Source organism: Xenopus tropicalis, chromosome 1 (genome assembly GCF_000004195.4).
Source record: "Xenopus tropicalis strain Nigerian chromosome 1, UCB_Xtro_10.0, whole genome shotgun sequence".
NCBI lineage: Eukaryota > Metazoa > Chordata > Amphibia > Anura > Pipidae > Xenopus > Xenopus tropicalis.
In genome coordinates this window covers 156,833,761-156,855,163 of record NC_030677.2, presented here as the reverse complement: position 1 = coordinate 156,855,163, position 21,403 = coordinate 156,833,761, and the positions used below count along the sequence as shown (strand labels likewise).

Sequence of the window (21,403 nt, the reverse complement as noted above, 5' to 3'; positions counted from 1 at the left end):
TAATTGATAGTATCAAACAGCATAAGAAATGAAATGGTTTAGTACATGTGAGCATGATGTGCACATACCTGCTGTTGTTTAACCTGTTGTAGATGGTGTTTAGTTTAAAGGAAACGTAAATGGAATTTAAATGCACAAACTGATGTTTCTCTGCTTAGAAAAAAACAAAAAATGTTTCCTGAGCTGCTGCTACTTCTGTAATTTTCTTTTAACTGCCAGCCTAGTCGGCAGAACTGACTGACACTGCCTATTTTTGCCTGTCAGCATTATAAACAGTGATTTGCTTTGCAGCAATTGGTAGATTGCTGTTCCTATAAGCCCATTGCTGCAATGGGAGACTTTTAAATTGGCATGTGTACCTGAGAATTATTTGGGTATGGGATCCGTTATCTGGATGCCTGTTATATAGAAGGCTTCAAATTACAAGAAGGCCATCTACCCTAGACTCTGCTGCACTGACACACAGCTTTCTGTTCTCTGCTCTTTCCTGCTCCCCCCTCCCTCAAGAATGCTAAGAACTCACTCCCCCCCCTTAGGAATATGGATCTGAGCCAATCGGCAGGAAGCTGACTCATAGTCTTACTAACTGAGCATGTTCACTTGGTCTGGGTGTCGGTGCAGGAGTGAAGCATTATAGGAACTTTCTTTAAACAGCTCAGCGTTTTTTCTTCCTGTTTGTCTTCTGATCTTCTGAACAGGTGAAATATGGGGAGACTTAAGGGCACTATTGAGACAACTGAAGGTATGCCTGCAGCTTGAGATTAACTCTTTACTAGCCTTTCCTTCTCCTTTTAATAAGAGGTCCCACACCTGTATTTGCCGCTGCCTTTCAAACTGCTTCTGCCCCAAGGCAAATACTTAATCTGAAGGAACACATAATGGCACAGCCATTTTGCACACAGTTACATGGACATGCCATGGTGCTATCAGGAACAAGTCTGACATATTATGAAAAAGGGGCATTTAACAATATGCTGACCACCCACCCAAGGGCTATATCTTTGTACATATATACATGTTATCAGTTACAGGTATCCTTCCCTACATAAATTATAAATTTAAAAAGTAAATATATATGCAATTCATTTTTTTTTACTGATCTGTGTAAAGTTTGTGAACTTCCTGGAACATGTGTTAGTCTCCCTGACGGAAGTTCCAGTAAGGAACTGAAACGCTGGATCAATAAAAACCTTAAACCTTTTTTTTTGTTTGTTTGTTTTCACTTTTGCTGTTGATGACTTTGAGCTTTGATTGTGGAAATTCCTGTGAGTGCAGTTTTTTGCATTTGTATTTTACTTTATTGCACAGGCACCCAGGTATTAACCCCCATCGTATGGTGTGCTACCTCTGCTTGGACTCTATAACTTCACTTTAATTCCTTACAATGCTAGTTTTATTTCAGCGTTAAAATGTTTCTTGCAATGTGTCCATATGTTTTGCTATTAGTTTATTGGTGACAAAACTGACAGGGCTGGATTTAATATTAGCCTAATATTCCTGCTAGTGTTAAAGTAGTACATAACAAAATAATTGTATTTGAAATGCCTAGCTCTCATCATTTGAAAATGTCAAGAGTATGTAGTAAAACAATTACAATAACATCTAAACATATGGGAAGATTAGGGTTTATGTACATTATATTATATATAGATAATATTTGCTAAAAACTTTACTGATTATTAGATGCAGATAAGAAGCTGTGGAAATAGCTTTGGATGATAATGATACATTTTAATGGCTGGTGATACAAACTAATAGTAATTAAATTGGCTTCTTATTGTAGCAATGAATGTAAATTACAAATTTGCCTGAGCCACGTTAGCAAATTTTGATGGACGTGTTTTTGTTGAATAGGGTTTATCCCTAAAACAGTCATGTGAAACCATGGCATGCTTTCAAGTGTAACAAATCATTAAATGGTACAGACAGCTGTATGGATTGTTTAATGCTTCAAACATCATGAGCTTCAATTGGTTTTTCTCAGATATAATAAGCTTTAAGAGGAGTAAGACAACTGCATATCTTTCACAGATGCCTCATACAGTGCCTGCACAGTGCTGCATAAAAGCTGAAACAAGGTGATTGGCCTATTTGGTCTGTTATTACCAGGCTGTTTATTACTACATTTGTGGAACTTCTATCAGTTTTTTTGAGCAAATGGCTTGTAAGCCAATCGAAAAGTCATTTACCACAAATGATTGGTTGAAGGTACAACAGATTTTAGCAATTAGTGCTCCCCATCAACTGATACAGGATGTCATCAGTGTACAGGAAGTACAGGAAGAAATGCTTCCCATGTGCTCACACATTGACCTATAAGCCAAGCAATCCATTTAATACATTTTGGTCATCTATTTGTGGCCTAATTATCTGAATACCACGAAACAAGAACACACTGTTTTAAAGGAGAGGGGAAGGCTAAATCAATGGGGGGGTGCACCCCAGTGATTGTAATTGCTTACCTGATACCCCTGGCTGGTGCTCCTGTTAGGAGAAAACTGCTCCGGCCCAGGGTAGCTGCAAGCTAATGTTCCCCTTCCTTCTGTCTTGTTTCTTCAGGATCCCAGGGCTGGAGCAAGCGCAGTTGAGTGAAAAAGCTGACTCTTTTTTTGTTATTTGGCTCTTTACAGCTCATGCGCGAAGATCAAAGAATGAAAGGAATGTTCATCTTATGCAAATATCTACCAAAGTGATGGTTCCCATTACATCTAGAATTGAAGTTTGTGCTTACCCTGGGGCTAAGCACTGTTGCAAAGATCGCAGTTATCACTAGCTGTCCTTATTCACTTGCCTAGCATAAATCTGCCACCAGTAGAATTAATGCTAGGGAAATTAGCAACGTAAGGACCAAGCATGTGCAGTAGAGCTTAGAGCAGCAGCTGTCCATTTAAATTATCAATTTTCTATTTAAACGATCAAAGAGAAGGGATTGTGGCCAGGACTTTGCAGAATGGTGGACGTTCCGTTTAAAATATATATTTTTTCTCCCTGTAGTGTTGTTGGAGTAGACCTAGTATGGCTTGTCTTTTTAGAGAAAATGATGTATATAATGTAAGATTCTTTTTTTTTTTTTTTTTTTTACTTTCTATTCAGAAAAGTGGCCTCTGTAATGGAACATGACTGCTGCTCTTCGTTTGTATTGTATTTAGCAGTTAGACTGTCTGGCATGCCTTATTGTATCTTGTTGTGTCAAGTATTCACTGAATCAATCTGTATACTTAGCATAAGGGAAGGCTAGTGTGTTTGCTACTTTAGGAACTGTCAGGTGTTGAATGCAAAAGTACATTTGTTGGAGAAAAATGCTAAGGAATTTTATTACACATTACATTGCACAGACCTACAGATATGAAATTCTCACCCCAGTAGATTTTATTTATTTTTAAGTATCTGTCTCTCCCTTTCAAACAAAAATTGTCATGTCAAGTATCATGCTTGACAGGGCTGCTTACCCTTACCTTATACCAGGGGTCCCCAATCTGTTTTACCCATGAGCTGCTTTCAACTGTATAAAGATTTGGGGAGCAGCACAAACATGAATAAAGTTCCGGGTGGTTCAAAAAAAGGGCTGTAATTGGCTTTTTGGTAGCCTCTCTCTGGACTGACAGCCTATAGGAGGCACTGTTTGGCAGTTGTTTGGTTTTTATGCAACCAACACTCCAAGCCAGAAATGCAAAAATAAGTACAGGTATGGGATCCCTTATCCAGAAACCCATTATCCAGAAATTACGGAAAGGCAATCTCCCATAGACTCCATTATAAGCAAATAATTCTAAAAAAAAATGATTTCCTTTTTCTCTGTAATAATAAAACAGTGCCTTGTACTTGATCCCACCTAAGATATAATGAATCCTTATTGGAGGCAAAACAATACTATTGGGTTTATTCAATATTTAAATTATTTTTAACAGAATTAAGTTATGGAGATCCATATTATGGAAAGATCCCTTATGCGGAAAACCCCAGGTCCCAAGCATTCTGGATAACAGGTCCCATACCTATACTTGCGTTAAGGTCACTTGGAGCAACATCCAAGGAGTTGGTGAACAATGTGTTGCTCACAAGCCAAGGGTTTGGGGATCACTGCCCTAGACAATCCAGCTCAGGAAAATGTTACATATGTGCAGCTTAAAGGTAAAAGACGCCTGATTTAAAAGTGAAAAAACTTTCTAAAATGTTTTTGTATATGGGTAGTAGCATACAGCATTTAATATTTTCTCCTAAAACTTCAATGGCTTGTGCACTTGCAGGGCACTTGGAAACACTGACTGCCACAATTCCAATCAAAAATGACCTGACCTGATAATACACTTGCAGGTCTACCTGCTGTGGAAATCAGTTTGAAGCATTTGGCGTTTCAGGTTGCCTACCTGTGAAGCTAGTAAAGGGAAAGGAAAGCTACGGATACAGTTTCTTCCTAGATTAACCACACTAATGCAAGCTAGAATGCTATATATGTTCTGTAGAATGCTTTACCATACCATAGCAGCCTTAGAAGCTCTCTTTGTTTAAGAAAGCAGCTACCATTTTAGCTTAGCCTTCATCTCTCCTGCTGCCTTGAAGACCTGGGTTCGGATTACAGCAGAGAAGGGAAGTGGAGAGAGGATAGAGAAAGCATGCTGTGCAGGGTTGTGCCCATGCTCAGGAGGTTTTAGCTGAGAGAAGGAAATATGATACAGAAGCCCATGTGTATACAATAGAGGAATCAGAACGGCAGGCCAGTGAGTCTGATTAGGTGTATTTACATAGACCTTTCTGATAAAGCTTACATGGTTTTAACCTTTCCTTCTGTAAAGCTCTGGGGCTGTGAGCAATTGCCCTTGCTGTTCTATATGTCTAGTCATTTAAAGTTAGAATGCCAGGTTTTAGCAGGTTACCTGCATATTCAAGCTGTGTGGAATTGAAACCAAATATGTTGCAGCATAAAAGACTGAAACAGTACATTAGTTTTGTTGTAATTTCCATTCTGTGACTTTAAATAGGCAGACATTACCATTATAGCATGACATAGACATTAGCAGAGGAAAATATTCTATGCCAACAGCATACACTTGACATATATTGTGTCTGCCAATTCTGAACCAACCAGTACCAGTAATACACTTTGATGTGCTGAAGGAATCCAAAAATTTTTATTTTCATTAGTTTTGTGAAAAAAATTAAACGATCTTTTTGAAAAAGAATCTGACAGACATGAGGGAGCCTAATATAATAAAGGAGAAGCACATAGTAGCAGAGCAAAATATACTGTGATGAAAGGATAACCACTTGACCTCACTGTGGTTTTTCTGTCCCATAATATACTTTGATTTATTAACAAAAAAAAATTTTTAGACTAGTGTTTAAAAACTCAATTTACGTTTTTACAGAGAGGAATATATTCCATTTTGCCTCTTATAGAGTGGGATTTTAGATATCTGTATAGCCCCCTAGTATTGAGATATAACCCTCTCAGTTAGCCAAATAGCTGTTTTGGTGATATGTAAAAGTAGATCACCTCTGGAGGTTTAATAAAGACATCCAGACCTGCTATGCTAACTATAAAACATCCACTATTAAACAGCATCACAGGTTATGTAACTCATCTCTGACCAATTAACACAATTGGAAATGGAAATTTTAAGCGAGCTTTTATAGCAGAGGTTTGTTTTGGTAAGGTGACATAAGCATGAATATGCTGTGGTACCTGAAAGTATTCACTCCAGATTTTACCCTCAAGTTGGGCTTTTCTGAGTAACATTTTGAGAACCAACTGGCAGTATTTTGGAATAAGTATAACTGGCCAGTTTTAAAGGAGGAACAGGCAAAAACAATGCCACTTTTTTTCCCGAAGAGGTAGCAGCAATCAAATCCACACAGAAAGGGTTTTTATGTTTCAAATATCTTAAATGTATTCATGCACACAAGTTGCTTGTTTGAATAAAATATTGTTGGTAGCTAAACAGTGGTTATTTAATTCCATCACAGTGTGTTTTCTTTAGACTCTTTTCACCTACTTTAGTAAAGGAGAAAGAGAGAAAGGATTTTGCTCATTAAAAGCCCCTTATAAACACAGTAATATTTTAACAAGGAGATATTCTGTCAACTTTTAAATGTTGTACTCACTATATAATGTAGAGCTTTACATTAATTGGCAGGATACTCTTTAATAAAAAATAACATGCTTGTCTGCTCAGGTATGTTAATTGCCCTCTCCGATCAACTTAGTGTCACATCAATCCTGCGGGCCACCACTTATACAGCCAGTAGTTGGGAAATTGTTCTGCTTACACATTCATTGCTTTTAGCTTATTATAGAGACTGCATACAAGCCGTAGTTATTGCTGAATGCCCAGATGTGTGTCCGTTTTTCTCACAGTACAAAGGCTGTTTTAAAATATATTCACAAATGTTTGTTTATAACGAAACTAAAAGGCTGTTAAGCTAAACCGTAATATTGTTGTGGGGGGTCTGGAAGAAATGTGTAGGCAGAAAATGAGTGGAAGCAGGAGTTAACGTTATGGAAGGTTTAATGAAAGAAAACAAGATATAACCTTGGCAGGGTAGGGTGCTCATTTACCCTTTAAATGCCCAGGTTGTAAAATTTACCATCTGTAAACAGAGACTAGTGTGACTGGATTTTGACCACCAGTTTCAGTATGATGATTTTTTTATTGACTATTTTTGAATGTAAATTTTTTGTCTTCGATTTAAGATTAGAAACTTAGTAGTAGAGAAATGTATTTACTTATTTGGAAGCAGTGAGAGTATGTGTATATAGTTTTCAGGGTCGAATTTCTGTTAGGGGCTGTAAGTGTGCTTATTCTGGAGTAGACGATATCTGCCATAAACATTTGTAAGCAAGTTTTGTATTTTTGGGGTTAAAATACTTTGAAAAATTGGGTGTAATATGTTCAGAATTTCCCTTGCATTCATGTATGTTTATCGTTAAAGATGTTGTAAAGTGCAAGCATTTAGTCCATTTTTAAGTAATTTCATTAATAGCACTTCACTTTCCAAAGCTTCCCAGTTTGGTGGTTTGAAATAAAAAGATATGTTAAATATTTTGAGCTATTACTGTTCAAAATTTGATTGATACTATTGACATTAACCTATACATATTTGGTATTTTTATATTTAGGAGACACAAGGCTTTACAAATCAGTTGTATTTTTACACACACGTATGTTTCTGAATTTATTTCATATGATTTTCCCTATATCGTGTTACAAAATTGGAATTAGTGTCATTCAGGCAGATTTAAAAAGCTTAGGTTGTCTAAAAAAAAAAAAAAACATATGTAGTTGTCCTGGGTAAACCTAAAAGGTCCCAAATGCACTAACAAAACTGCTTTCAAAGCCAACGAAGGGAGAAACTTGGCTTGCACTCAGGGTTACACGAAGAGAGGCTGATGATTTTGAAGCAGTAGTACTGTCAGAGGCCAATGTGCTGGCATAATTCTTTGCACACAAACATACAAAAACATTAAACTGCCTTTTGTCTTCAACTTTCATTTGTGCATCCATGTGCAGATGAGGGTAAATAGTGACCTTTGATCCCTCTAGTGTTGGAAAACTAGTGACGGACTTGACTGGGTCATTTTAAAATTTATATCTTTTAATGTCAGTGAATGTCAGTTGTTTCTGAAAGTTGTGTGCTGACCATAGAAATTTGGGTAATGGTACAATATCTGATCCGTTTTGCAGAAATAGCATCCATTGTCAATGCACATATGGCTCAATTTCATCTTGAAATTGTGCCTGTGGGGTTTTTTCAGCGCAGAGTGAATCATCATTTTTGTGCTGGTGGGGAAAACGCAGTATATGCCATTAATTTTGTGTGGGGGAGGGGTGGTCTCTTTATTTTTTTAAGTTTTTTAATTGCTCTGGAATATCACCAAGTGATTCACTGATATTATTCTTTAATACTGATAACAGTGTTATATAGTACCATGTTACAGTTCTTATATATCCAATGATAACCACCTATTCTATAAATCCATATGTTAGCAATATGTCTGCAGAACATTACTCTGTAGTAATTTGTAGTTGTCGGGTGTCTTAACGCTGTTGTTATCCATCTGCAGGTTGTTAACAGCATGACCTGTGATCTGTTACCAGAAGACAGAATAATACCGACATCCGAGTATCCTGTCACTGAAAGGTCACCGTGCAGAGAATTCCCCAGGGAAGAGAGAGAAAAAAAGAAGAAAAAACGAAAAAAACACTCCAGGTCAAGATCACGCTCTCCAAAACACCATTATGAATCAAAGTCTAAGTCACGATCTCATGACAAAGTAAAACATTCCCTTCCCACTGCCTACAGAACAGTTAGACGATCTAGGTACGTATGAAGGGTGTCTTTCAATTTGCTTTATTAATCTTGCAACCATTATTTAAACAGTCTTTGGATTCCACTGTATTTCATTTATGAAGAATCAGACCAGGATCAGACACAGCACACATTAATTTTGCTTAGAGCTGCTGTCAGTCACTTGAGCTTAGGAATTGACTCACCTGTCAATTGTAACTTAATACTGCACCTAGGCAACTTGTGTTCCTTTTATTAGAGTTACATATTATTTAGGAAATAGTCATTTTTATTCATAGCTGCAGTCATTTTCTTTGCCTGAAGTCTAGAACCCACAGTCTAGGTTGACCAGATCACTTGAAAATTAAGGGACACATCTATTAAAAAAACATGTTGCAGGGCAGCCCTAATTGCATTTAAATTAAACTGCAGTCAGTTAAAAGCTGTATAGAAGAATTGAATTGAAGAATATTCCACTCTTGTGTTGCTTTCACAGTATGTTTTTGGTTATTGTCCATTATCTGTGTAGCACCATTAGTTTTGCAAGATTTGACTGAATCTGAAAATTTACACTTCACTTGTCTGCACCCATATCATTAACAAAGAGTAGTTATTCAGTTCTGTTGGCAGCCAAATATCCCTATACAATAACACTCTTTCTACACTTCTCTTCACCTCATTCTGGTACATGTTAGTCTTAGTTTCATCTGTCCAAAGAATAGTATTCTAGAACTAGGCATGTTTTTTTAGATTTTTTTTTAAGTATTTTTCTGGTAAAGTCTAATATGTCCTTCATATTCTTGAGGCTTACCTGTAGTTTGAACCTTGTGGTAAATTGTGATGTTTTCTCTTGATTCTGGACTTTGATATTGATACACCTACCTTCTGGAGTGTATTCATGACTTGGCTACATGTTGTGAATGCAAATTTCATACTTGAAGTCACTAGACATCCATACATTTTACCTGCTTAATTGTAAATGAAATAATGAGGGAACTGCCTAAAGCTGGCCATGGAGCAGCAGCAGTTACGTTCAGTCCATTGAAAAGGGGGAAGTAATTATGAAAAGTGCTGTAATTCCTAAACCATTCACCCATTTTTGTAATTACACTCTTGTTAAAGCTGACAGTCTACTTTTAGCACACCATAATTATATAACTTCCAGTGTTACATAAAAATCTCTGGAGTTTTCATGCAATTGTATTCTGTGCAAAAAAAAAAATTGTCAGGAAAAGCACTCAGTATTGCTTTATTCCATACCTTAGACTGAAAAATAAAGTATTTTGATAATTGTCCAAAGGTTTGGGTGACTGCATTGATGCACGGGTTGACATAGTTAACTGGGACTTTACCCCAGTCCGCTCTCTCCTAACCTATCTCTCTGTGCTGCAGTGGTTTATAGACCTGAGCCCCTTCTGCCAATCTCTCACATCAGCAGAAGGGAAGGGGAGGGCACACATTTAAAGATTAAAACAGTATACATTTTAGGTAGGTCATCTCCTGGTTTGGGTGGAACAGAGATAAATCTCTGCAGCTATTGGGTCAGAGGGAGGCTTAGTGGCACATTACAGTGCTACATTTCACCTCTGTTGTAGGAGAAAAAGTGACTGTTTTCTTTTAATAATGACATATGGGACAGTTTTAAAAAAAAAACTGCAACTACTTATTATCAAGGAGGCTTAAGGAAAAGTCAGCCCAGCTTGCAGCAGATAAAGATATGTCCTGGTCACTAGCAAGAGGCATGGAATTGATTTTTCTGAATCGATTTCAGTTGCATTCCTTGTGAATATCAACTTTTAGTATATTGTAGATTTCCATTTTCTATGCACCTTTTATCTGTTTATTTAGTTGTCCGTTTACATTTAAAGTCTGAAGGCTGCATCACAAAAAACTAAATTCCAACAAACACAAATATTAATTGTAAATTTGCTGCTGAATTTTCTGTCTATCCCAAAAAAGAGTCTGCAGTCAACTCCCCCTTGTCATATTCCAAAAAATTTGCTTTGAACTGTACATTTTACATTAAGGGCTCTGGTACACGGGGAGATTAGTCGCCCGCGGCAAAACTCCCTGCTCGCGGGCGACTAATCTCCCCGAGTTGCCTTCCCTCTGCCATCCCACCGGCGAACATGTAAGTCGCCGGCGGGATGGCAGACGCGGCGGGGCGATTTCGGGAAATCGCCGAAAAAGCCTCGCGAGTCTTTTTCGGCGATTTGCGCGAAATCGCGCCGCCGCGTCTGCCATCCCGCCGGCGACTTACATGTTCGCCGGTGGGATGGCAGAGGGAAGGCAACTCGGGGAGATTAGTCGCCCGCGAGCAGGGAGTTTTGCCGCGGGCGACTAATCTCCTCGTGTACCAGAGCCCTAAAATGTACAAAAATATTTCAGCATCAACTATTTAATCACTGTGCAAAGTGTGCATATGAACCAAGTATGTCATTAGAGAGCAGTTACACAACTCCAACTGCAGTGAACATGATACTCTGGATTAAGTCTCCAGACTCTCTACAGGAACTCCTCACTCTCCAGCTATTCGATTTAATGAGATCATTAACCTTTTCATTAAAAAAATCTAACATTACAGTTAGAGTTAAACCTTGAAGACAGCAACCAAATCCATAAATAAAATATTGCTTGTTTAAATAGTACTATGCGAAATGCCAGTAACACATTTCAGAGCTTTCTAGATGTTATAGGTCACATACCTGTAAATGGGGATCTGCGTTCGCTCCAAAATTCAATCAATTAAAGTTACCTTTTAGTATTGGCTTGTATTTATTGATCCACTGTTTAATAAAACACGTGCAATAAATTAGAAGTAAAAATGTTTCAACTATAGCCTTAATTTCACAGAGCTATTTTAGCTTCTTTATTAAACTACAGATATGGTGCATGCATGTGGATGGGGACAATCCTTGTGATTTATTGTGTCAAAAACATGGATATACAATGTTTTGTAGGGGTACCATAGTGCCTTATTGAGGCAATAGATTAGGGAAAGAAGTTTCTAGTCTTGATAGGTAACGCTATTATGTAGTGTATAATCACCACTCATAGTGGTCGCATTCTTCAGCTCTCATTTGTAATATATATCTTTGTCCATATTTGCTGATTTGCTGCTGTATAGATCCTCTCTCAATGTGCTTTATTCTAAAATTACTGCTTTATATATACCCAGCAATCATGGAAGATCTCTGTTCTTGCATATTCATGACAGTCCATTTGGCAGGGCAATGTGCCTTTATATTAAATATACATCATTTAGATAAATACTAAGTCATATATCAAAAATGATTAGTGGACCTATAAAATCCATTGCTACTGTTTACAAAAGGCAACACATCATTGTTATTCTTTATGTGATATCATAAATAAGAATTGTATCAATAATATGCCTTGGCTTCTCTATTGCTTTCACTGACTTTTTATGATTTCAGATCAAGATCCCCACGAAAACCTTCTCAGTCTGGGGAAAAGCGGAGAGAAGAAGAGAAAGATAGAGGTGTTCCAAGTGCTTACCGTTTTGGCCATAGCCCAGGCAACAGCAGAAAGCGTACCCGGTCACGGTAAATGTTAAAAAAAAAAAAAAAAAAAAAAATTTGAGTTTACATTTGTTTTAGTACAGTAAAGATTTTGTTGGAAATGTGGGCAGTGCTTTAAATCAGTGCTGTCCAACTTGCAGCCTGTTGGCTGCATAAGGCCCGTGACCCCCCACCTGTCTGGCTGCTTTGCTTACCTTTGTGTAAGCTTTAAATGGTATCATGAAAAGGTTAAAAATAAGTAAGCTCAATCAGAACGGTAACCAAGCTAAAATGGCAGCTGCTATCTTAAACAGATTGAGCTTCTAGGGCTGTTTATTCAGGTATGGTAAATTATACTACAGAATAAATATAGCATTCAAGCTTGCACTATTGTGACTAATCTATCGGCAATAAACTGCCTCAATAGCTTTTCTTCTTTAACTATGCTGAATCTGCTTTCAGTGTACGTCTTTGTTCTTGTAAGCTATGTATGTGCACATACAGCAGATTCTGAATGCTTCACAATTTTTGTATGCATTGGTGTTAAAATTTTCATGAAGAAGTTTGGGGCCTAGACTGTGCAATTGAATGAGTCTTAAGGTAACCCGATGGTTGCAGTTACATAACTAAGTGTCACCAGAGAGCATCTAGCATGCCTGTAGTGACACTGACTTTTGTGTAGAGGAGCACAGAAGTACTGGCTTACGCTCAGTGATAGAAATCAATTATGTGTGCAGTAGACAGCAACACGGCACTATGGGTTTGAAACTGGCAAATGAGCACTGACATATTTGGGGCTTGCCTATAAAAGTGTCTTTGTTTTCATAAGTAATTTATTTGCTTTTGTTGGTAAAGGTTTCATGAAAACTAAAGCATCTATATCCAAGAATACTGTGTTTTTTATGGATAGCTTAAAAGCCTCCTAAATTAATGACTGCATGGCAGATTGAAAAATATATGTAGAACAGTGTTGATGTAATTTTACAAAAGGGCACCATGTTATTTACTATTAAGTACAGTAAAAGTTTTTTTCTTTTCACAACTTGACATTTTTATATGTTTGAGAGAGAGAAGCCAGGATATATAATTAGTACAAACCCTGAGAAATTATAATTTCAACAATTCCTTGGTGCTGCTTTACTGATGACTCACATTAGCCAAGTAATAAATAACACTTTATAACAATAACACTTGCTAGTGATGAATATTATGGGAAAGTATCAGTCTTTCAACAGATAAACAAGTGTGTTCAAATGTAAACTCAATATCATTCTAGAAAACACAACTATTACAGTCTATGTGCAGTACATGTCCTGCCTCCCACCTAAAACTCAAGAGCTTATTGATCCAGGGACTGCTCAGTATGGCTACTGGCCCACGCTGGGTAATGGTCTACAACCCAGACACATATTTATACAGTTAAAGAAATAGCTAGGAAATAACATACTCCAATTTTTTAAAAATTTAGGTATATAAAAGTTAAGAGGTTGTTCCATTGTCATGTGAAAACCTAAATCTAAGGGGTTTTCTGTTATCCTTACTATTCGTTGTAGGATCTTATTCATTCTGATTTTATTGTGGCAAGTGAGAAATAGTGGAAGCAGTGTGGAGTATCAGGATCAGAAGGCACACACAGTAATGGGCATGTCTGTTCAGGTTATAAACAGCACTGAGATCATTGGCAACCGTTTGTCATTGTGTGTCATTGTAAAATGACCGTACTATAGGTTATATACATATAGTTACATAGGGTTGAAAAAAGAGTCCATAAAGTTCAACCCTTCCAAGTAAACCCAGCATACACAAACCTATACTGACCTGTCTGTACACTCACATACATAAACCATATATACCAACATCAATACTAACTGTAGATATTAGTATCACAATAGTCTTGGATACTATGCTTGTTTAAGTACTCATCCAGGCCCCTCTTAAAGGCATTAAAAGAATCCGTCATCACAACATCATAAGGAAGGCAATTCCCCAACCTCACTGCCCTCTCCGTGAAAAAAAAAAAACCCTACGCTGCTTCAAATGAAAGTTCCATTCCTCTAATCTAAAGGGGCGGCCTCTGGTGTGCTGATCGTTTTTATAGGGAATACACCCCCTATCTGCCTATAATCCCTTCTAATGTACTTCTACAGAGTAATCTTGTCCCCTCGCAAGCTTAGTTCCAGTTTAGTTGCAGTCTCTGCACTCTCTCCAGCTCATTAATATCCTTCTTAAGGACTGGAGCCCAAAACTGCACTGCATACTCAAGGTGAAGCCTTACCAGGGACCTATAAAGAGGCAAAATTATGTTTCATCCCTTGAGTTAATGCCCTTTTTTATGCTGGACAGCACTTTATTTGCTTTAGTAGCCACAGAATGACACTGCCTGGAATTAGATAACGTTTTATCTACAAAAATCCTCAGATCCTTCTCAATTAAGGATCCCCCCAACAAACTACCATTTAGTGTATAACTTGCATTTATATTATTTCTATCAAAGTGTATAACTTTGCATTTTTCAACATTAAAAAATGTATCCCCTATTGTAAGATATAAGAAAAGTATAAATTCCAGAGTAGTTCCATGACCATATAGGACTAAAGACTAAAGAAGTGCTATTATAAATCCTTGTTACCCTGACAACCATTTCCTCATTCTCTGACATGACAGTGGGTTGCAGTTGTACAGTATATTAACCCCTGTGTATCCAGGAGTTTCTTTCAGTAAGTTTGCCTTAACCTGTTTTTCAAATGTGTTTTATTTATTTGTTTCCTGGTATTTATATAGTGCAACACATTTCCACAGTGCTTTACGGAGATTATGCATCATTCACATTAGTCCTTGCTCCGGAGAAGCTTACAATCTAAGCTTCCCTGTCTCTATCACATTCACACTAGGGGCAATTTAGTCAAGAGCCAATTAACCTGCCTGTATGCTTCTGGAGTGTGGAAGGAGACCAAAGTGCAGAGAGGAACCCCACATAGACAACATACAAACTCCCTGTAGATAGTGCCCAAGCTGGATTTAAACTCAGGACCCCAGCACTGCAAGACAGACCTGCTAGCCACTGAGCCGCCTTTTTTTGGCAACAGGGCAAAATATGTAATGAAAAAAAATATATAGTTACATTCTCTTTAATGAGCAGGGACAAAACAAATCACCATTTCATTGAGAAACCAGTCAGATGGTTCTCCTATGGGTTAAGTAACAATAGGCACAGCTTGTAATGAGATTCAACAGCTTGTTCCTGATGAGGGGAGTATTATCCCCACAAAAAGTTTAACTTCATCACAAGCCAGTTCTTGGCTTAATAAAATTTCTATTTATGCATTGGATTTCCCTTCCTGTATTTATTCAAGCAACACAAACATTTTTGATAAACTGAGTACTATTTCTTCTTCTTATTCTTCCTTTCCTTTGGGTTCAAAAATGTGCTTTTGAAAAAGGGTCCAGAATTCAAGTGTTTGTGGTTTCTGTGCAAATTACAATCTATTTTAGTTATGTAGTTTAGTGGAGATAACCTGCACAGTGATTTGAATAAATAATATGGAAATGTTAAGTATAAGATGCTGTAGACTGCAAATTTTGCTTAGATTTTTCATAAAAACCGCTAACTTAAGCAAAGATTTGCAGTTTAGTAATTTGGAATAGAAATTAAATTCAAATACATGTTTTTCTGTGGTCAGTTTACTGTTAGTGCTTGTATTTTATAGTCCCTGTATTGTGCTTTAGGGGCCAAATCGTCAACTGTGAAAATGTGTGGCTTAATTTTGGGTCTCAGTACATGAGACCTTTGTAATCCTATGCATATTGGGCGTCTTATTGTTAAGACCCCAGCATTCATTTGTATTATATTCTGTCTTTTCCTTATGTAGGAGGTAAGATGTCATTTAGATGTCTGTTTTGGTTTTTTTAAAGAAATTTCATAAAAGCTAGCTTTGCACATATTTACCCCTTTCAAACGTGTACTTTGCAAAAAATGGTTTTGTGTTGTTTTTTTGTTTTTTGGGGGCATTTTTGACTTTGCAGTCCAAAGTATGCTCATTCCAGGTTCAGTTCAAATTTTGGTATTGTACTGCTCTTATTTGTGATAGTCGTTTAACTTGCTACAGATGTGGAATTACACAAAATTTCAGGCAATTTTAGAAAGCTTATGTTAGTCTATATATGCCCCTAAAATAAAAGAGCACAAAATGTTCAGTAATGGCTTGTACTTAAAGGGTAAGTGCCAAAACATAGCAGAAAAAAACTATTATATGGCACGTGCTCTTGAGCTAGCAGGGTAAGCAGCGAAATGTCACTCGGGGACTGTCTGACTCCTTTGCTCCACATTGGCATGAATACAAGTTTAGATAAAGGAACAAATGGTGCACCTGTAGTGGCAGGTGGGCAAAAGGTAGTTTCCAAGGTCTGCAGAACATCCCAGAAGATTAGATATTTGAGTTAAGAAGTATTAGTGATCACAGATATTTACTGTATCAACTGCATTGCAGCATATCTGCATTCAAAAGCAGCATCTTATCACATAAATATGCTGCCTCTTACATGCTTAACCACCACTGTGCTCAACCCAAATACTCAGGAAAGTGATTCTAAGTAAGTAACAAGTGTTTTTATGGGGATGCATATTTAAGGCTATATGGAGGACCATTTATATGTCAAACGTGGTTTATATTGGATAAAAACATTCCCATGTTTTGTGCATCCATGAAGATACTCCTGTTTTATAGGTGGGGCTGTTTAGAAGAACTGTCTCCTTTTCTGAAGCAAAACAGCTTCAGGGGTTTTCTTTGCCTTTTTTGGATCAACTAAAAAGCAACCATGCAAGCTAATGGTTGAACTTAATGAACTTTCTTCCCATTTCCCATTTCAGCTTTGTTTGGATAAAATGCCCTTCCCTAATACGTCAATACTATAGTTTCTTTTTGTTTGTTTTTAAATGTTTTCATCTTTTTGACATCCATAAGGGAAGACACAATCTTGGTTTCAAACTTTTTCAAGTATCAGAGTTATGTATGGAACAACATAGCATTGGTCAGATAGTTCTGTTGACACAAAGCTGCCTAAGGGAAATGGCACACAGTAAGATTTGCCTCCTGCGGTTATACCTGCACTACCATAGATGACTAATCTGCCGAACAGGCGTTGCCATTGCCTAATGTGAATTTTGCAAGTAAAACATAATCCTCTCAGGGATCTGGCTTGAGACAATTTAAAGAGGGGCAGCTTCCCGCAAGTAAGCCAAATGGCTGCGGGTAATGTTTTAATTGCGGTGATCGCAAAGTTAAGCAATAGGAAGGGAAATTTGTCAACCATGGTATCGCAGGTTTAATCACAGGCGACAAATCTTACTGTATGCCATTGCCCTTAGTGTAAATAAGCTTAGCTGACACTCAGTGGGGTGGTTGCAGAACTATGGAACTGTCTTGAAAAATGAAACTCGCCTTTAGGGTGATGATACACTGGGTCACATTCCGCTTCTCTCCATCTGCCTACAAAACGCCCAATGTTCCCTCACTTTTATGGTTTTGGTCCAAAGCATGTAGATGGTTGGCCAGTGAGTTTGCAGAGAAAGCAGATTTAGTGTTACACAGTGTTTCCATGCATATATGTATGCTACAGGTTTGGCAGGATCACCATTTTTACTGATTTTGAACCTTTTACTGCAAGTCACAATTTGCTGAGATTTAGATCAGATACAATTAGATATTGTTAATATAATTTTCTTTTTTTTATCCATGCCACCTCAAATAACAGCTTGTGTATCTTTCATTTATTAATTTCATTGGTAAAAACCTTCTTAGTAACCCGTAGGAACTGATTGAAGGTTTTGTTAAAGGAAACCTTGTCACCTGGGGGTTGAGGGGAAAGCTTTCTTCACTTCATTTTAATTGGGTCGGTTTTTGTGATTATTTTAAAATGTTTATGATGATCAAGTAACCCCAGAAATGAAAAGTAGTTATGAATTAAATTTTATTCCATTGGTCCCTCTTCAATAGTGACATCAGACAGCTGATTTTTTTTTTTCCTGTAAATGTGATTTGTATAATTACTGTAATTGTCATGAACGTATGCTTTTGTTTAGCAGCCCACCTGAAAACAGAAAGAAAAGGCATTCAAGACCGAAAGCGAGGTCTCGATCCAACTCGCCAAACATGCAAGGATCAAACGTTAGCACTGTGCATTCAACTAGTATCTCTCCTGTGGAGAGCAGGGGCTCCAGCCAAGAGCGCTACAGGTATTCTGAATCTGAAGATATATAAAATGCAGTACTGAAAAATTGAAGTATAGTGGCTGTGTAACTGCGAATATCTTTCTACAATACACAGCAAAATTTACCCTGCCAAGAGGCTAAATTGTGTGACTGATGCTCATATATCTTTCTTACACCTCTTATACTAATCTACCCCACTGCTATCCATTTACCTTGGCATCTGTACATGTCTTAAGGTTAAGAAATCATTTTTGAACACAACACCAGCTTGGACCAGCACGTTGTAGTAGAGGCACGATTGAGTGAGGAGAGAAACACAAACAGTTTCTAGCTAGGCAGCACCCCTATCCTGGAAAAAAACTCTTGTGATCAGTATTCGACCAAGGCAATGTTTACACAGCAATATTTGCCTATGGCATAAATGGCTAGATGATAAAAACTTCCATTTTCGGATGATGATTTTTTTTCAAAAAGCCCCCCTTCCCCCCCCCCATTTTCCTGTTTCCACTGATGTGGGAAACCCCAATATGCAGAGAAATAGAACTTCCAAGTCAGTCTGCACTTTTAATGGGTCCAAAGTGAACGTAAACCCTGGTTAGACAAAATAAGCTTAAATAACTTGATGCTCTGCTACAAAATGGCTGTTATGTTTGCCTGGTACTAAATGTACATTATGTTTTAGCCAACTATGTGTATCTGAACCTGTGCATGACCTTGTACTTTCAGGGGAGGATCTCAGGACAAGGATGGCCACATAGAGTCAGAAATTGTTTCTTCGGTGCAGAGCAAAATAACTCAGGTAAGCGTACATGCAAATTTCTTCTTTAATAAAGGCTTTATAATGACATGTTGGGGTAATTGTCACCTTGCCATGTCTCCAGTTTGCTCTGTTTTGCCTTCTTGCTGAGTTGTATGGATAATTTACTGTTAATTGCTTGTTTGATGTATGTAAATAATGGAATACGGTTTTGTATTTATTATTTTGAAACAGATCTTATTCTATAGATGATCAGTCTGCAATTCCACCTTTGTTTCTTGATTCTTTGAGTGTGCAGGATTCAACTAGTTAAACTGTATTGTATGGAGGGTTTTGAGAATGCTAGCACCTTTTTTTTGTGTCTATTTAGTAGTAACTAAAACTGTAGTTCCCTCCTATTGATTTTTAACTAGAGGGGGTCATAGAGACAATTTTGAAATTACCAGCTGGCAGGAAACTATTTTAAAATATATAAAATTTGTATAGAATTATGTATATTAATAGTGACTTAAATGATCATCTTTATTACCTTTATCACTTCAGTAGTTTCTTGGTACCTTTATGTTTATTCAGTATGTGAAATATTTATTTCCTATGTGCCTAGATAATCATTTGATATAATTAGTCAGTAGTAAATGTACACTGCTGACATTAAAACTTTAGAAATCTTCATAGCTGTAAATGAGAATTGTCACAGACTCACCTTAGATTGGCAGTCATTTAACCCCTCATCTTGTTCCAGGTTGAAGTGGTGGATTCATGTACTTTGAAATCCCTCTGCTTTCCTTGGTTAGTGGTGGACAGATTTTCTGGAAAGCAGTAGCGGCTCCCAGAATCCATCACTGCAATATGGAATAAGTTGAGGAAGTGTTGCCCGAGGGGGGGTGGTAAATTGGTTGCTACAAGTCAGAGAGAGATTATCATGGGTTCCTCTCAATCTGTGGTAATCCATCCAGCCACAATTTAGCATCTGCTTTTAGTGCAGAGTTTAGCATGAAATTTTGCTGTTTGTAAGAAAATGTAATATTATGTCCCTCTGCACAAGATTTGATAATATTTTCAGAGGACTTATGCTAAACAGTACAGGAACTTTCATTATTTCTCGTATAATATCAGCCTTGTGGGAGGACCCTGTACAAGCATTTAGGCCATAGCCTGGGATCGTTGGGGATAAACATATCTCTCATCATCAGTGTCACAGTGAGTTTTTGTATCTGGCAACCCTGCCAAAAGCTCATTCAGTTAACTTAGCATATATAGCACTGATACTCCAGCTATTAATAAAGGAAGAAACAAGTCTCCTGAAACAGATACTTGCTAAGGATCATGGCAGTTGTCACTCAGCAGTATAAATAGAACCAAAGAATAGTGACCTCTGCCTTACAGCAAGTGACATACAGACAAGTCTGATGAAATTGATCCTAGTATGTCTGAATGCCATGGGAACGTTATGATGAAAGCTCCGCTGCACCAGGGACTGATGTGACTGGTATGTGTCAACACTGTATATAGATGCTAACCTGTCTTACCAACCATAGCCTCACAAGATTGGGTGAATTTTGAGATTCTGCCTTCAAAGCAGCACCAAATCATCTCAATGTGACCCATGCAGCCTCCCATTTTGTTTTTGGATATACATGAGAGTGTGTGTTTTCAGGCTACATCTGTGCTGTGTCAGCACTTTAATGCCTTTTCCGTAATAGGAGGTAGCAAGGGGGGATTTGGGGCAAAGTACTAATAACATAAGCAAAAGAAATTTTGAAAACCATGTTGTATGCCTTGGCATAAATAAATAGCTGCATGCACTTACATTTTTCTTAATGCTTTGCTGCAGGATCTCATGGCTAAAGTGAGGGCAATGCTTGCCGCCTCAAAAAATATGCGCAACGACTCTTCCTGAGACCTCTTGGCATGTGAATTACCACCAGAAGTCTGCAATTAAACCAGGGAGACTGCTGCCTGTCAGCATGGATGGAATCGTCTGACTGCCCCCTTTTTATACACTGCTCACAGTTTATTCAACTTGATTTCCTTAGGGAAAAACTAATCTGTGTTTGGTCAATTTTTCATTGACTTTTTCCAGTTCCTGTAAACATTGACCAGCAGTTTGCATTCTGTATATTTGTATATATTCAATTCCTGTTTCACTGTGCTTCAAATAAAATCAATACAAAAGCTGAGCATTATTTATTTAAAGGACTCCATAAAATGCAAGTGCGAAACTGATTTGGGAAAAGACACTGGTGGCTCATGTGATTTTCAGAACTTTTTTTTACATTTTACAGAAGTTTCTTATATGTAGAATTGAAATTATCTGAAAGCCTTGTAAATAGCTAGGGAGAACTATTACCCTACAGGATTTCCCCCTAGCTGTTAGCTACCTTTATATTCTAAATAAAATGTTCTATCTGAATAACTGAAATAGAATTTATAAAAAAAGAAAGTATTTTTGCTACCGAAAGCATTAACTGTTTACCTGTATATACTTTTTGCCTTGGTGATTCTGATTTGGTGATTCTGATTTGGTGATTCTGAAAAAAATAACTTCTTTCAATGCAAATATATTTTCAGATAACATTGAAAATGTTTAATGTATATTGAAAAGTTGCCTAGAATTCAATTTTCTTTCCT

At 37.4% G+C, this 21,403-nt stretch overlaps 1 protein-coding gene across 3 annotated transcripts in view; it reads left to right on the top strand.

Annotated features, from left to right (window-relative positions):
- Positions 1–20,952, top strand: part of sfswap (splicing factor SWAP) — a 57,197-nt gene extending 36,245 nt beyond the window's left edge. For 2 of the 3 annotated variants that reach the window (XM_004910551.4, XM_012969267.3), the window contains 5 exons: positions 8,063–8,319; positions 11,724–11,852; positions 17,887–18,039; positions 18,742–18,814; positions 20,607–20,952. In XM_004910551.4, coding sequence (XP_004910608.2) covers positions 8,063–8,319; positions 11,724–11,852; positions 17,887–18,039; positions 18,742–18,814; positions 20,607–20,672 — 678 coding nt within the window. In that variant the 3' untranslated portion in view covers positions 20,673–20,952. The remainder of the gene's footprint in view (positions 1–8,062; positions 8,320–11,723; positions 11,853–17,886; positions 18,040–18,741; positions 18,815–20,606) is intronic. The other variant, XM_004910552.4, reaches the window with a different exon arrangement.
- Positions 20,953–21,403: the final 451 nt, after the last annotated feature.